The sequence below is a fragment of the Cetorhinus maximus genome, chromosome 23, assembly GCF_964194155.1.
Source record: "Cetorhinus maximus chromosome 23, sCetMax3.hap1.1, whole genome shotgun sequence".
NCBI lineage: Eukaryota > Metazoa > Chordata > Chondrichthyes > Lamniformes > Cetorhinidae > Cetorhinus > Cetorhinus maximus.
Genome location: NC_135901.1, coordinates 15,914,227 through 15,932,279, shown reverse-complemented (window position 1 = coordinate 15,932,279; position 18,053 = coordinate 15,914,227). Strand labels below are relative to the sequence as shown.

At 44.9% G+C, this 18,053-nt stretch overlaps 1 protein-coding gene across 1 annotated transcript; it reads left to right on the top strand.

Moving 5' to 3' along the window:
- The first annotated feature begins 5,276 nt into the window (after positions 1-5,276).
- On the top strand, positions 5,277-6,446 carry LOC144697845 (interferon-inducible GTPase 5-like). The gene has a single exon (XM_078569819.1). The coding sequence runs from the start codon at positions 5,277-5,279 to the stop codon at positions 6,444-6,446; it is 1,170 nt and encodes a 389-aa protein (XP_078425945.1).
- The last annotated feature ends 11,607 nt before the right edge of the window (positions 6,447-18,053 follow it).

Here is an 18,053-nt window from a genome sequence, read left to right as displayed (position 1 = left end):
CCGTCAGTGCAGCGCTCCCTCAGTACTGACCCTCTGACCGGGCATCGCTCCCTCAGTACTGACCCTCCGACAGGGCGGCGCTCCCTCAGTACTCACCCTCCCCACCCCTAACAGTGCAGCACACCCTCAGTACATCTTGCCTTCAGTGCTGACCCTCTAAGAGGCAGCACTCCCTCTGTTCTGACCCCCGCTCCAACACTGCAGCACTCTCTCAGTACTGACCCTCAAACAATACAGTGCTCCTCATTTCTGACCCTCTGACAGTGCAGATCATCCTCAGTGCTGACCCTCTGACAGAGCAGCACTCTCTCAATACTGGCCCTCTGACAGGGCAGCACACCCTCAGTACTGGCACTGAGGAGTGTGAGACTTGATGTTCTGCTCATGTCTTTGGAATGGGATTACAAATCTACAACCTTTTGATTCGGGGGCGAGATTGCTACCCCTTGCACCCTGACTACTATTTAACTGTCGTGTCCCAAGGGGGTGGCCTTTTCACTTGACCATGATCATGTCTAAGTGGATGCAACATTTCACAGCTGGTTTCTGAGTCAAGTTAGTCACTTTGGATGCCCCTTTGCTTCCATTAACCAATAATTGGCTCAATGAGATGGTGGAGATGTTACATAATAAATATTCTGAGAGGCGACAATGAGTCAATGGAAACTGGGCTGCACCTTTTTCAAATTGACATAGGTGCTTCAGTTAAGTAGTCAGAAGAGATCAATTAGCATTATATAAAAGCTGTGGGAGCATTTAGCAGAGTTGAATGATTGGGTGGTTAGTGAAGGATATTCATCCAGGTAAGTGGATGATGGACCTTCAGTTGAAGGCAAACCGGAAATGTTGGGAGCAATCAGCAGGTTGGGCACTATCTGTGGGGAGAAAGGAGAAAAACAAGTAGAGTTAATGTTTCAGGTTGATGACCTTTTATCAGAACTGAGTAAAGATAGAAATGGAATAGATTTTCAGCAAGTGGAGAGGATTGTTTTCAAAATTGAAATGTAAGTGATTGAAGGATGAGAGGTTTTATGGTGTGGTGTCAAGGGAATTAGTTTTAGGATAAGTAAAGAAACAAAATGTGTCTATAGGTGTGAAGGGCAGAATTTTTAAAGCCGCTGTTGTCTGAATGCTTTTTTTAAAAAAAAAAAGTAAAAGTGAAACTGGCAAAAGAAACAAAATGGGGGCAGAGATTAGTCTGAAATTGTTGAACTTTGAAGGCTGTAGGCAGTGTCTGATTTGAGATGAAGTGCTGTTCCTTGGGCTTCACTGGAATAGTGGAGTAGGCTGAGGACAGGTTGGAGTGAGAGTAAGGTAGAGAATTAAAATGGCTGGCAACAATTTTTGTGAACTATTGAGGAAAAAACTCATTGTTCCCCTCATCTCTTGGTCATGGCACTACTATCGCTTTTAGCATGCTTGTTACTTTGGTGAGTGAGGAACCTAAAGGTCTTGAAGTAACGTTCCCTTTGCGTTTTTGACAATTTGAATTGCTGAGCAGCTCCTTGTCTGTCCTTCCACTAAACAAATTAGGGAGGCTCTGATTGTTTCCAGTGAGCTCAGACTTTTCCAAAACCATTAAAGTTTCTTAGTGAATGAAATGGAATAACATGTCTAAGAGGAAGAAGGCTATTTGTGTTGGATTATTTGAAAGAGCTACCTCTTTGTCCTGTGATAGTGACTGGTAGCGCATAGCCGATCCTCCTTTAATAAGGCTAATGTTCGTTGGAGCTGTTGGCCTCCAGCCTAAACCAGAAAACAGATTTGAAATTGAGATAGAAATGGTTATTGGGAGAAGGAAGGTGATGTTGGGTCTGTAATTAATTCCCAGTACCTTTTTTATCACGATATAATCTCTCAGTTGAATAATGCTGTCTTGGTGGAGATATATGTTAAATCTAAATGTGCTAAACACTGCAGTGATAGATTAATCAGGCCATTGAGCAGCTTTTCACAATTAATTTGATTTGAAATCCTATTGATTTTTCCTGACAAATAATGATGCTCATTAATTTGAGTTACTAGTATAAAGTTCTGACTGAGTTTTAATGTTACATTATTTTGCAATGAAAAATCTGACTTTGTTCTAAATTGGATATTCTGGCTTGTTTTTTTTTTGAGAATCATCCAATCACGTTCCCTAGTACTTAGCTTTTAGATGCTGTCTGGGGTCTTTTAAAACATATAAATGTGATTATAATAGGTTTGCACTTGTGGGGGAGACCAGATTTAGGGATCCTCAGAGTGCGGGAGAGTGTGGAACTCACTCCCACAGGGAGTGGTTGAGGTGAATAGTGTAGATGTATTTATCCATCTTCCCCCTTTAAATACATTAGGGAAATGGGAATAGAGAGGTATACTGAGTTAGGTGGGAGGAGGCTTGACTGGAGCATTACCACTCGTGTGATCAGGAGGGGTTGTATTAGGTTTCCCTATGTTCCAAAGAAAATATTGATTGATATATTCTCTAGATTCACAATGATTCCTGGGATGAAGAACTTTAGCTATAAAGATAGGCTGGGACTCTTTTGGAGAAAATAAGGCTGAGAAGAGACTAGATAAGAGAGATTCAAGATCCTGAGGGGTATGGACAGGGTAAATAGTGAGAAACTGTTACCACTCAAGAGAACATCAAGAACTAGAGGGTACAGATTCAAAATAATTGTGGGAAAAGGAGTAAATGTGATGTGAGGAAAATTATTTCACCCAGAGGGTGGTTGGAGTCTTGAACTAACTTCCTGAAAGGTTGGTGGAGGCAGGTTCAACCGCGCTATTCAAAGGGAAATTGGATTGCTCCCTGAAAAGTGTGCGAGGTTACAGGGATAAGGCAGAGGAGTGGGACTATGCAGAATGCTCTTTCAGAGAGACAGTGCAGACACAACGGGCCAAGTGTTGTCCTCTTGCACTGTAAAGATACTTTTGGCATTGTATCATAGTATTTCTTGGATTGATGTGCAAATCAAAGGTTGAATTTGAGTGGTTTGTTTAGTTCTATGCTGTCAGAATTGACTTCCCCTGGTCAGTGACCCTGATAGCCTGCTTGAGATCTTTTGAAGAAATGATTTACCCGCACACTAACATAGACAACTGGTCATAGAGGGCCCTGTGCCTTGTGGTTGTCCTCTCTACATCTGAGTAGAGTTTGGTTGACTTCTTACATATGGGACTTGCCTCCATCAGATGTAATTAATCCTGCATTTATTTACACTGCCGTCCAGCTGAATGCTAGACCATCACGGTTGACCATCTGCAGGCTAAACAGTTTCTGCATTTGTACAGCACGGGGAGGCCATTCAGCCCACCCTGCATGTACTGACTCTTATCTGATTAGTTCCGCTCTTGCGGTGTTCCCTGTAGCCTTAAAGTTCCACAAATAGGAATATTCATTTTAGAATCTGCTACTGCCATCATTTCACAACCGTTTTTTAAAAAAAACTTTCTCGTGTTGCTACGGTATTTTCAGCAATTCCCCGTTTAAAATCTGACACTGCTGCCATTGAACGGTTTGTGATATTTTTTTCAGAACCTCAATATCCTCTTAAGCTTCTCCATGCTCAAGAGAGCAATCCCAGCTTCTCCACGCTTTTCCTGTACGAGTAAAAGCTGATGATACCAAGGACTAGGAACAGATTTTAGTTGAGGCGGGGGGAGGGGTTGGAGGAGAAGTGTGAAGAACATTTCTATTTTTTAACACTGAGTGTGGTGCCCGTGAGGGGTGGTGGAAGTGGGGGGGGATGAGTGATTTCAAAAGTGGTGGCATTTTTTTTCCCCCCAAGCCTCAGTTTTGATGTGATCCAATTTTTGTTAACCACTCCACGGCAAACTCGAGGGTAGAATCGGAGGAGTTTATTTTACACGTACAAAGCAGGAAGGAGGGTTTGCCACAACACCCACCCACCCGCCCCCCCCCCCCCCCAACTTTTACATTCATACAAAAGAGGGATAAAGGAAGAAGTACAGGGCAAAGACCACAGAAAATAAAAATTATTTCACTGGACTCCAGAATCAAAGGTTCAATGATGTATTCCTTTCAGAGTCGGCAGGTTGAAGACTAATCCTGGATAATTCGCTTTTCCAGTGCGCAGAACTTCTATGATGAGATGAATTAGTCTTGTAGGCGCTGGTGCAGTAAGTTCCGGTAGAAACAGTGTAGATGGGGGGGCTAGGGCCATTTAAACTTGGACTGAGTCCTGGCTCTGCTGCCACTTGCTCTATGGAAGATAGCAATCTGCTTCGCAGTTCCACAAGGCAGGGTAACTGGTTCTCCCAGCTAGGATGCTGGGGAAATCATGTGATATTACTCCCACTTCTCCACTTTGGTTCGGACAAAGGATTTATTTATATTCCTTAGTCTGCATTCTTGATGGTTAATGTTTCAACCATTAATCATTCCAAGAGGTTTTGGGGTCCTTTGAACTATCAGACTGGTCTTCTCTGTTGGCCAGGCCTTGGCCTCAGAAATGTAATTGGTCTTTGTACAATTCCCTTGGATTTGATCTTTGCAGTCGCAACAATCATTGGCATCTCTTCAGAGATAACGAGGTGGCAGCTGTTCTGAGTGCCAGGAAGTTACTTTTGTTTGAGTCAGCCAGCAATGGCTCCAGTCATTTGAAAGCCTTTATCCAGTTTTTTTAAGTATATAACTTAGCCATTTAAGTTTTATAAAAATAGTGAGATCTTGGCTACAGGACAGCAGAATATGCAGGACTACAGGGGAATGGCACTAGTTGAATTGCTCAGTTGACAGATCGAATGGCCTCCTTGCGTGCTAGTCTGCTAGATACAACAACAAGATTTGTCACACAAGAGATTAAAATCAGGCATCCATCTATACAAAGTGACCTGTCTGTTTCCTCAAGGCCTGAGAAAAAGGTGACTTCCCTCAGTTGGCATTGATTTAAATTTTCTTCTTCATTCATGGGGCGTGGGTGTCAGAATTAACGGCATGTAGGCCAGACCAGGTAAGGACAGCGGCAGATTTCCTTCCCGAAAGGGCATTAGTGAACCAGATCGGTTCGTGGCCGTCAATAGATTTTTGGTTCCAGATTTTTATGGAATTCTAATTCCACCAACCCGGGCGCATACAGCATTGCCCTGTGTCTCTGGATTACTAGTGCCATCCATTATGTGGCACCTCCACTCCCTCTCTCCTCCCACGTGTTTGTGGGTCTAAGAAACGGAAGGAGGACTCTTGGAGATCATCGGTGTGTTCATTCTTTGTTCTACGCTGTAGATTAGATTATAACTCTGGTTTATTTTTCTCTCAGTTTACGAGCATGGATTTGGAAATTGAGGGGATAATAGGAAGATTTTCAGATGCCATGAGCCGTGGCGGGATATCCGAAGTGGCATCTTTGGTGAAAGCTGAGAGGAGCAGATTGGAAAGCGTGACGGTTCATGTGGCGGTCACCGGGACCCCGAGAGCGGGGAAGTCTGCTTTCATTAATTCAGTCATGGGTTTCAAGGATGGCGAAGATGGCGCGGCACCCACCGGCCCCGCCCAACAGGTGACAAAGCCGGCGCCTTACAGCCGGCCGGGGAACCCCAGCTCCGTGTTCTGGGAGCTGCCCAGCGTTCGGGGACCCGGCTTCTCGTCGGGCCACTACCTGAAGGCGGTGGAGGTCGACAAGTACGTCGGCTTCTTCATCCTGTCATCGACGTGGTTCACGTGGGAGGTCGCAACCCTTGCCAGCGAGCTCAGGCGGGTTGGCAAGCAGTTCTACCTCATCCGCACCAAGATTGACTTGGGCCCTCCTGGCTTCAGGGAGAAGGAGTTCGTTGAGGACGTCCTGAATGTTTTCACCGCCGACCACTTTGCAAATCTGAACATTGAATACGCGATTGCTCACTTCTTCTGTGTCTCCTGCCACCAGGTTGACAGGTTCGACTTTCTGGAGTGCGTCCAGGCTCTGCAGAGAAATTCCTCTCCTCCACTCCAGAAACACGCCCTGCTGCTCTCCCTGCACTACCTGGCCAACAAGATGGAGCTGAAGGACTCTCTGAGGGAGTTCATTCCGGTGTCGGCGGTCTACAGCTGCCTCATCGACCCCATCCCGGTCGATCAGCTGCCTTACCAGGCCAATGTCCACTTTCTGTACAACGAGATCCGGCTTTACCGCGTCCTGTTAGGGCTGGACTACCCGGCCTTGAGCAAAAGGGCCAAGCTGATTCGCCGGCCGACCTTTGTCCTCTCGGATGAGATCCAGACCACGATGGCGAAGATGCTGACGGAGAAGGGCGTCTCGGAGGAGCTGCTGAAGTGGACGAAGATAAACGTGTCGGTCCCCAACAGCTACGTGAAGTGGATTCCCTTCCTCGAGACCCTGCCTGGAGGGAAGCTGTCTGGGGCTTCCACCATCCGCTTGTTGGATACCATGCTGCAGAAGTTTACGGACGATGCCTGCCGTGTTCAGAGGAAAATGGAGGATGTACTGAAGGGTGAATAACATTGTTTGAGGCCCAACAATCTAATGGTGTTTGGTACACATGAAGGGAGAGGAAAGCTCAACTTCAGTATCAAAGGCCAACATTGGTATCCTCTGGTGGGTGAAGTGGCTTAATTCCCTATTTTCCTCCATAGTCTGCAATGTAACCTTGTTGCAGAGGCATTCCATGCTCTGCCAGTCCAAGATTGTTAATGCACAATGCATTCTCTTCAAGTACAAAACATAGCCATTTCATCCCAAGACCTTCACCTTCCACAACTAACTAAACGAGATTGGCTTGCAGATGAAATTCTAATTGGCAGTCCACATGGGCATGGGCCAAAATTGAAGGCTAGGCACTACAAGACTCGTATTTCACTGCAGCTGGTAGCTACCATGCTAGGTGGGTGTGAGGTTTCGCCTAAGCACATTACTGCAACCATTCAGCTGTTGTCAATGCAACATATTGACTGACCCTCTTTGTCTGAATGAGCAACATAACCCAGATGTGTTTTCTTTTGTAAGTTTAAGCTGTATTGTACATCCAAGTGTTGATGCAATATTGGGGATCATTTCTTCTATCCTTCCCATGTTAAAAGTAGCAATAGCTCTTGTAGATGTTGTAATAGTAAACACCATCATTAAACAGCCAATGACGGTCTTTGGAAGCCCTAGTGTAGATTGAATTGCTGACTCTCCACTTTTAAAGGTGATGGGCGTGATATTTTTGACGTAAACCGGAATCCAGTGTGTTTGTCGCGCAACACTTCAATTTAAAAAAAAAATTGAACCTTTGTTTCAAGCACATCAACACTAATTGAGCCCAATATTTTGGCAGAATGGCTGACTATTGACGGCACTGCTTTGTTTTCCTCTCCTCCCAACAGGAGGAGATATTAGAAACTTGTCACTGCAGGGGGAGTTGGTGGGTGAAAGGCCAGGATTCAATAAGGAAATGCCAAATGTGTGCAAAAGAAATGGAAGATGTGATTTCTGAGCAATGCAAGTAAACTCACTTTTTTTTGCTGAAAATGTAAACAAAGCTGTTTCTTGTACAGATTACAGCTGAGTGAGTCTCATTTTATTTCACGAAAGGAATGCTATTGGGAGTGTCAAAATTCTCTCAACTTAACGTTTCAGTCTATTTCCAATTGATAACTGAACTCACTACGGTTATTTGAGGAACTTCAGAATTTAAATTAAATTATTAATGTGTACAGTGACTGTTATCTGACTTTTCAAAGTAGCTTTAGTGAAGGGTTTAACTGCAGTTGACTTAAAAAAAATTTTAAAAAAAATCTTCAACATTTTGTTAACTGCTGCATGTAACCTGTTTGTCATCCACTTTTTTCATTTTCCAGTTCTGTTCAAGAATTTCCTGTAAATACTGTTTTCATAAATGCAGGTTTGTATGTGGGTCATCAAAGACTTTTGTATTGGAGCTGTCTGTCACCCGTGAGGAATTAATTTATTAAAATGAATAACTTATGCAATTTATCCTGGAGTCAGCTACCTTGGAATTTTTTTCTCTATGCTAACTGTGTAGTTATGTTTCTGTAAAACTGGATTAGGTATACACACGTTCCCAAACCCTGGATAACTTTAAAAGCAATTTTTGTTTTGATTCACAGCATAGTGAAGCTATTTGGCCCATGTCTGTGCCAACTGGGATTGGTCCCTAGCCTTGTGGGTTACAGCATGACACGCAGATTTCCAAGTGCACTTTTTGGAGAAGTGGTGGCGTAGTGGTATTGTCACCAGGCTGGTATTCCAGAGACCCAGGATAATGCTCTGGGGGCCCTAGGTTCAAATCCCAATGGTGAAATTTGAAGTCAATTTATAAAATAAAATAGACCCCATGTCTGACCATTTTTCTTGTTGTAAAATCCCATCCTGTTCACTGACCTTCAGATGTCCTTATCTGGCCTGCATGTGCCTCCAGATCCACAGCAACGTGGTTGACTCTTAATGTCTGAACAAGGTCAGTTAGGGATGGGCAATAAATGCTCACCAGGCCAGCGATGTGCACATGCAATAAATGTGTACAAGGTTGCTGCCTGTACCCCATCACATGAATTTCTAAAAATTCATTCATGGGATGTGGGCTATGCTGGCTGGGCCAGCATTTATTACCCATCCCTAGTCGCCCTTCAGGGTGGTAGTGAGCTGCCTTGTGGTACAGATACACTCAGTGCTGTTAGGGAGGGAGTTCCAGGAGTTTGACCCAATGACAGTGAAGGAATGGCTGATATATTTCCAACTCGGGATGGTGAGTGACAATGATGGGCACTTCCAGGTGGTGGTATTCCCATGTGTCTGCTGCCCTTGTCCTTCCAGGTGGTGGTGGTTGTGGGTTTGGAAGGTGCTTTGAAAGGGATTTGGTGAATTCCTGCAGTGCGTTTTGTAGATGGTACATATTGCTGCTACTGTCAGTGGTGGAGGGAGTGAATGGATGGGGTGCCAATCAAGCGGGGCTGCTTTGTCCTGGATGGTGTCGAGCTTCTTGAGTGTTGTGGGAGCTGCACTCATCCAGACAAGTGGAGTATTCCATCACACTCCTGACTTGTGCCTTGCTGATGGTGGACAAGCTTTGGAGTCAGGAGATGAGTTACTTGTCACATAGTTCCTGGCCTCTGACCTCTCGTAGCCACAATATTTATATGGATAGTTCCGTTTCTATGCCCATCTAATATTTCTGCCAATGACATTAAATTTGTCTCCTAGTTGTTGAAGGACACCAACATTCCCCTTGGTGAGGTCAATCTGTGGGCAATGGTTGGCAGGTAGCAAATGATCCATTCAGAGGGGTGTCTGCACTTGGCCTTCAAAGAGAAAGGTACACCAAGTGACAGGTTCTGTCTCAGGCATTGCACCATGAAGCTGCCAAGTGACATTGGGGATTGTTGCCACTGGCCATTTGTGGCATAGCATGCCAACCTAAAAGAATTGACTTCCAGGTGCAATTGTCGATGGTTAGGGCCTTCGTGTCATGGCTACAATTATCCCTGAACCATTGCTTTGGTTGTCCACTAGTAATTTGGGTCCATGTACCTTGCTACACGGAAGGTCCTTGGGAGTGTGTCCATCTTCCATGGTTATAACCACAGCCGGTGTTAGTTGCTGAGCAAACCAAATCTCAGGGAAACTTGTCTTATGGACTATACCCTTTGTTTTTTATTCTGAAAACAAGGCGATGTACCGATCTTAGTAAGAAGTCCAGTAATGCTTTTACTTTTATTTCTTAAAATCCCAAAAGTTTTATTAGCAACAATAAAAGGAAACGTAAACACACACGATTAGTTACACCATTAATGTTAGTTTTTTTAAAAAACATTCCCCAAAAAAAGAAAAATTCTACTTGGTCAATCCTACAAGTAAACACCTCCCCCCGGCAACACCTCCCAGGCAACAGTCCCTTTATAGATGTGTAATATTACTGGATTTTATAGTTAACCAAGGCGAAGTGTTGTAGCTTTAATAAAGGCATAGCACATGACTTCTAACCTCTTCCACTCTACGTTGGAATCCACTTCAGAATAAAACTGCTTGTTGCAGCCCAGGACTTTTCTGTTGACTGAATGGCCGGTTCAAATGGCAAGCTCTCCGGGCCCAGAGCTCCAGCTATCTCTAATCCTAAACTCTTTCCCCTTCCATCCCAGTTCCACTGTTCTCACACCTTTGAAACTCAGATCCTTCCACATATAAAATCTTTTTCTGTTTCTGTCTTGTCTTTGCTTTTTGGGTCAATAAAATATCGTCACCCCACTACTCTATCTATGGAACTCCCTGTGAAATGTAAAGATGTTTTTTGGTACCTCTGACTCCCCTTTGATATTCAAACAAACTCTCAACTTCTCTAAAAATGCAAATTTTAGATCTAACCTAGTTACTTGTACCTCAAGCTTAACACCCCTATCCTTTACATCTTTCAAAACCTAAAGACAACCTGACTCCAATTAATCTCCTGCACGTGCACATATCAACACAATTAGGCAGTCCCCTCAAATACAGAGCTCCTTGAGGAAATGGGTACTTCATATCCACTCTGCATCATGGCCCTCTCCATTATAGATAAAATGCCTAACTTTGTACACCACTTACATTCTATTCCTTGGTCTCCTCTGTTCCAAAGAAAGCGAAATAGAGAACATTTCCTGCGGGGAAGCCCCTTTGGAAGGGCCAGATTTAAGGTGAGATCGCAGCCAATAAATTGTGTTCCGTTTTAGATAAGAAGCCTGCGAGTTTGAAGTGGGCGTGGAGGATTCTGACGACTAAACCTCAAAGTTTTGCATTTTGGCGAACAAAGAATATCATTACCACGTTGATGAGTCCCTCTGGGTAGCGTCTATGGTAGCAGAATGATTTAATATGCTACAACATTAGCACATTTGGCATCTTGACTTCCCAATGTGTGGTGTGTTTGGGGGGAAAAAAATCTGAAAAATGAGTCTGAAATGTCCAACCACCTCTATGCAGAATCCCTCAAAAGTATAATTATGTGTAATCGTTCCTGCAGTTTATTTTTTAAACTAGAAAAGCCATCCAACACTAGCTTCCTCTTCCCAAGCCAGTATGCCCAGTGGTGAGGCGCAAATCACTCCAAACCCACTCTGGTGCGCAGGACAGGTCTTTCATATGCCTGATACCAGACTCCGGAAGCAACCGCTGTACTCAGAACTCAATGGAGGCAGGAGACGCTTCAGTCACGCTTCCTCCCCCCGCCCCCCCCAAAGTAACACCGACTCATGGGAGTCCCTGGCTTGTGACCGACCAAAATGGATGGAGGAGGTTCTTTTATGAAAGTGAAGCCCAGGCGTCCGAAAGAGCGCGCAAACCCGCGGAGGAACCATCCGCCCCACCCTTCAATCTCCAGCTTCGCTGCATCTGGCACAGTCTGCAGATGGTACGCTGGGCTTCTCAGCCACCATAGAACCCATTGGACTGTAGTGGAAGCAAGTCATCCTCGACCCTGAAGGGCTGCCCAAATAGGAGATGTTAAATCACTGCACAAATTATCACCTCCTTTCAAAATATTAAACAGGAATTTTATCCAAATAAACTTTTTAAAATTTTCCCCTCTAGCATTTCATTTAAACAGTTTTGAAAAGTAATGCACGCACTGATGAGGGTTCAACCAGAACATTCAGTGACTCGTCTGTCTCAGTGCCATTATATTCCAGCTACCAAGGAGCCTTTGATATATATTTAGACAGTGAAAATACAGCTGTAAGTGAATGGATATTGAGTCTTAAACCCAAAGTGCTGGAAGAGGTTGAGACCTTTTGAATGGAAAATCCGATGGGGAATTCGGGAGAAACTTCATTTCCCAGCGAGTGGTGAGAATGTGGAAATCGCTACCACCGGGAGGAGTTGAGGTGGACAGCATAGATATGTTTAAAGGGAAGTTGGAGAGACATTAGAGAGAAAGGAACAGAAGGATGTGGTAAGGGGGTGGGAGGAGGCTCATGTGGAGCAGAAATACTGACATGCAGCAGATGGGCCGAATGGTCTGTTTCTGTGCTGCTGTCGTGTAGAAAAGTCGGCCCTTTCAAATAAAAACCCTATGGATAAATTTAATCATGTGAAATGTGTAATTGTTTAAAGCCTCAATTTGTTTGCTAGAAGTTTCAATGAGTTGAAAAAGCAAATGGAAATTTGTGTGGAAAGTTTTTGGATATATGTAGGAGAAGAGACTTTAACATTTTGTTCAATAGTAGGGTCTAAGGCCACAGATGATAGTCAATGAGCCATTACCGCTTAGAAGGGAGGCCATTTGGCCTATCGAGTCCATGCTGGTCCTCTGTAGAGCAATCCAGTCATTCCCATTTCCCCGACTCAATCACCCCCCTGCAAGTTTCTTTCCATCAGGTTCCCACCCAATTTCTTTTTGAAATCATTCATCGTCTCTGCTTCCACCACCCTCGAGGGCAGCGAGTTCATTACCACTCGCTGTGTAAAAAAGGTCTTCCTCACATCTCCCCTACATCCCCTGTGCGAAACCTCAAATCTGTGTCTCCTGTACCTCGCTAACAGGAACAGCTTTACTTTGTCTACTTTATCTAAACCTGCCCTAATCTTATTCACTTCTAACAGTGGAGATGTTAACATTTTTTCCCCATAGGAAATATTGACATGATTGGAACATTAGAACATAAGAAATAGGAACAGGAGTGGACCATTCAGCCCCTCGAGCCTGCTCCGCCATTCAATAAGATCATAACTGATCCTCTTGTGTTTCGATTTTCACATCCCCATCTAACCCCGGCAACCTTTGATTCCCTTGCCTCACAAGAATCTGTCCACCTCCGCCTTAAAAATTTTCAATTACCCCGTCTCCACCATCTTCTGAGGCAGAGAATTCGAAAGTCGCACAGCCCCCTGAGAGAAAAAAAATTCTCCTCATCTCTGTCCTAAAAGGGCGACCTCTAATTTTAAAACAGTGCCCCCTAGTTCTGGGCTCACCCATAAGAGGAAACATCCTTTCGACATCCACCTTGTCAAGGCCGTTGGGATCTTGTATACACTTCAATCAAATCACCCTGAGTTTTGAATACAAAACCTGACTGTATACCCAGCATGGCTTGTTGGCTAGCAGCCTGGCCGCAGGGTCAGAGGTTGTGGATTCAAGGCCCAGTCCAGTGACTCGAGCCCACAAGCTGGGTTGACACTCCTGATGCAGTGCTGAGGGAATGCTGCACTGCCGTATGAGGCTTTCAACTCAGGGCCCCCCATCTGCCGTCTCGGGTGGATGTAAAGGATTGCAAGGGTACTATTCCGAAGAAGAGCAGGGGAATTATCCCTACTGTACCATGAGCATTTATCTCTTGGCCAATGACACTGAAAAAAGCAGTAATCACATTGGTAATCCTACAATGCGACAGTGCTTACAATTCAAAAGTACGTCATTGACTTGTAATGTGCCTTGGGATGTCATGAAAGGTGCTTTATAAAGGCAACATATCTACCAAATTGTTTAGAATAGATAAGAGTTGTGTATTACTGAGGCGACATGCTGCGAAGATTTTCGTCTTGCACTTAGCAGATTGGTCAAGGTATTACTTTGGACAATGCACCAAGGGAACTGTTTCGCCCCCAGGCTTTTGTTTAATTCAAAAAAAGACGCAATGCCTGGACATGTTCCTTTTACCTGCAGAGGACACGTTCCTGTTTCTGAATACATGTCGCTTCTGCTAAATCTTCTTGATCGGAACTCATGTATCCTGAGCGTTAGCCTGGACCACTGGATTACTAGCCCAGTGACAGTACCACTACACCACCATCTCCCCCGGAACTCTTTGGGCTACATTTAAGTTTTTAGTGGGTGGTTGCACCTCAAGAAAGTTTAGTGACTCTTGATGGCCTGTGTTGACAAACTCTTGTTTGGACATGGAGGCAATTATTTGGCCTTGATCAACCATCCTGGCGTTGACCGTTGATTAACTTGCCTTCAGTATTTCCTCCCAATTTTTCAGCAATTAGATGAGGTTATGTTCTCTTTTAGCCATCTTAATGCCTTTTAAGGAAATATGTCCTCTTTTTCAGTCCTCTTAATGCTTCTTAAGAAGATTTTTTTACCTTTTTCCATATCTTAATGCCTTTTAAAGAAGATATTTTCCTTTGTTCAATTATCTTAATGCCTCTTGAGAAATGCTCTCTTTTTCAGTCATCTTAATGCCTTATAATATGCCGCCTCCATGCATTTGAGGAGATATTTGATCATCTTAATGCCTTTTAAGAAGCTTTTAAAAATTCTCCAGATTTTGGGAAGGTTCCATTAGATAGGCATATAGCAAATGTGATTCCTTTATTCAAGAAGGGAGGGAGACAGGAAGCAGGAAACTACAGGTTCGTTAGCTTAACATCTGTCATCGGGAAAATGTTAGAAGCTATTATTAAAGATGTTATAGCAAGGCAGTTAGAAAAACTCAAAGCAATCAGGCAGAGTCAACATGGTGTTTTGAAAGGGGAATCATGTGTAACCAATTTATTGGCGTTCTTTGAAGGAGCCACATGTGCTATGGATAAACGGGAACCGGTAGATGTACTGTACTTAGATTCTCAGATGGCATTTGATAAAGTGCCACACAAACGCTATTGTGGAAAATAAAAGCTCATAGGTGTAGGGGTGTATTGGATAGAAGATTGGCTGGCTAACAGGAAACAGAGGGTAGCCATAAATGGATCTTTCTCTGGTTGGCAGGATGTGACGAGTGGTGTACCGCAGGGATCAATGCTGGGACCTCAACTTTTTACAATTTATGTCAATGACTTGGACGAAGGGGCAGATGGTTTGCTGCCGACACAAAGATAGGTAAGAAAGTAAGCTGTGAAGAGGACATAAAGAGGTAGACATAGATAGGTTAAGTGAGTGGACAAAGACCAGACAAATGGAGTACAATGTGGGCAAATGTGAAATTGTCCATTTTGGCAGGAAGAATAAAAAAGAAGCATATTATCTAAATGGTGAGAGATTGCAGAGATCTAAGATTCTGGATGATCTGGGTGTCCTAGTGCATGAATCACAAAAGGTTAGTATGCAGTAATTAGGAAAGCTAATAGAATGTAATAGTTTATGCGAGGTGAATTGAATACAAAAGTAGGGAGGTTATACTTCAGTTGTACAAGGCACTGGTGAGACCACACCTGGAGAACTGTGTACAGTATTGGTCACCTTATTTAAGGAAGGTTGTAAGTGCGTTGGAAGCAGTTCAGTGAAGGTTTGCTAGACTAATACCAGGAATGGGTGGGTGTCTTATGAGGAAACATTGGACAGGTTAGGTTTGTATCTGCTGGAGTTTAGAAGAGTAAGAGGTGACTTGATCGAAACATTTATGATCCTGAGGGGTCAGTGGATGTGGAGAGGATGTTTTCTCTTGTGGGAGAATCTAGAACTAGGGGTCACTATTTAAAAATAAGGGGTCGCTCATTTAAGACAGAGATGAGGAGAAAATTTTTCTCTCGGAGGGTGGTGGGTCATGAAACTCTCTTATTTGAAAGGCGGTGGAAGCAAGGTCTTTTAATATTTTTAAGGCAGAGCTACATAGATTCTTGATTGACAAGGGGGTGACAGGTTATCAGGGGTAGGAGGAGGTTACAATCAGATCAGCCATGATTTTATTGAATGGCGGAGGAGACTTGAAGGGTCTTGTGGCCTACTCCTTCTCCTAGTTCATATGTTTATGTCCTCATTTTGGTTATCTTAATGCATTTAAGAAGATATGTTCTCTTTTCCAGTCATTTGGGAAGATGTGTTCTATTTATCAATCAACTTAATGCCTTTTGAGAAAATATGTCCTTTTTAGTCATCTCATGGCCTTTTAAGAAGATGTGCTCTCCTTTTGCGAATGCCTTTTAAGATGTTCTCTTTTTCAGTCATCTTAATGTCTTCATCTTCATGTCTTTTGAGAAGATAGGTCCCCATATCCTTCAGCATGTTAATGCCTTTTTGCGACGCATTTTTGGGGAAAGGGGCTTGTAATGGCGGGAGGGGCCGAATAACCACCCCAACCACGTGGTCCTCATTTTGAATTCCGACCGTTGGCGGGAAAGCTCGAGCCGCCCGCCGCCCGCGCGGGGTCTGGAGGTGGTGGGGAGCTGATTGGACGGCGGGCCGCCGCCGCGCGATGGACGAAACAGAAACGCCCGCTGTGATTGGTGGAGGGGGCGTGACGATGGCTGTCGCCGCCCCCTCCCTGCGGCCGCCCCGGTATTTAAGCCGTTAGATGGAGGGGGAAGCGATGCCATTTGAGGATGTGAGGTGGAGGGGCTGGTCATGGAATAAAGTAGAAATAAAACATATAAGAGGGAACACTGTTTTTGAAATAAGGTTACTCTAATCAGGAGAGGCTCCCCTTTGTTTTAAAAAGAGAAATAAAAGGCAGCCAGGACCTCATTGGGATGCCAGTTTAGGCAGGGTCAAAGGTCACCCAAACATTGGCCAACTAATGTGGCTCTGACTGCATGTCAGAACTGTTGGACTTAAATGAAAAGTTTCCCTGTTAAGAGGAAAGATAGGCTTTAAGAGATAGGGGAGGTTGCGACGTAGTCGTAGAGCAAGTCAGTGAAGCGTGTCAGGTTGGAGGTAGGCAAGTGACCAGTGGCAGGCTGAAGAGTTGAAATAAGGCAGTAAAGGGTCTCAGAGCACCAAAGGTCCAGGTAAGACGAAATGGCAGGAGTTACGTGCACACACACACACCATCATCATCATCACACCATCATCATTGCATGTGGGGCAAAAGGGAGAACGGCGCCAATTTCACTTGGGATTCGCCGAGTGCCCCTCACTCAAAGGGAGCCAGGGCGACGCTCCGGAGCGAATTGCTTTGGCGTTGCACCCTTCAGCCATCTTGCGGAGCCCTGGCCAACGTTGGCGCGTGGGAGGATTTGGGTGCCCCACACCCGAAACGCGGCAAGCTGCCCCGCTGGCGGCAGCAAGCAATGAAGGGCGGCGAATGGCATGTCGGCTCTCCCCTTGCGAGGGAGGTGCTGTTTTAAGAGTAAGGAAGTTTTGCCCCCATTATACAAGGCCTTGGCGAGTCCACGCCTGGAGCACATGTGCACAAGTTTCAGTCTCCTTAGCTAAGGAGACTTGCCTTTGGTGGGGATGCAGTGAGGGTTCACGAGACTGATCCCTGGGATGCTGGCATGGGGGTGAAGCGCAGAATGGCCTCCTGACTCATTCCGTGAATCCCTACGAGAGGGCCGACCTACGAGGTGAGATTGAACTGGGGAGCCTGTTACCGCTGGAGTTTGGAAGAACGAGAGGTGATCTGTTTGAAACTTTGAACATTCTTCGAGGGTTTGACGGGGTCGGTGCCGACAGACTGTTTCCCTCCTGCGGCTGGAAAGGCTAGAATGGGGGGCGGCGGGGGCATCACAGTCTCAGGGTGAGGGGTCGTCGATTTTGGACTGAGATGAGGGGAAATTCCTTCACTCGGAGGGTTGTGAATCTTTGGAATTCTAACCCCCCCCCCCCGCCCCCCCACCCCCCCTCCTCACCGAGAGCTGTGGATGCTCCGTCGCTAAGCCTATTCAAGTCTGAGACTGATAGGATTTTGGGCGCGAAGGGATAGGGCGGGAAGGTAGAGTCGAGGCAGAAGATCAGCCGCCATCCTATTGAATGGGGGAAGGGGAGCAGGCCCGAGGAGCTGAATGGCCTCTCCCTGTACTGCCGAATGGCCTGTTTCTGTGCCCTATATCCTGAATGGTTTCCGACAAGTGCCCTAGTTCCTTCTGCTAACACCCCTCATGCGAAAAACCAACAGATTTGTAATTGCAGGCAGACCTTTAAACAATAGTGAATAAAAACGGGGCTCACGAAATAATTCATTATTTGGGAAGTAAATAGGAAGGGAAACCCCCGTTTAAAAATCGTACCATTGTAACTTATATTGACTTTCATCATTCTCTCAACCAAAATACACCCACTGACTCTCCCTCCCAAACCGGAGCTCAAATTCAGTGGTATTGTGGTCACCCTTTGCAAGGCAGTCATTGACTGTTGGATGATTAACAAATCCCTCCGGTTGTCCCTCCTCTCTATCTCTCGCCTGGCCTGTTCCCGAGCCAGTTTGAAAATATACTGTTCTAGAAAAACTGTCCTGGCTGTGTTCTAGAAATTTGAGACCG

Excerpts from the sequence above, each read along its gene's own strand:
- LOC144697845 (XM_078569819.1), top strand. The coding sequence starts at position 5,277 with ATGGATTTGGAAATTGAGGGGATAATAGGAAGATTTTCAGATGCCATG.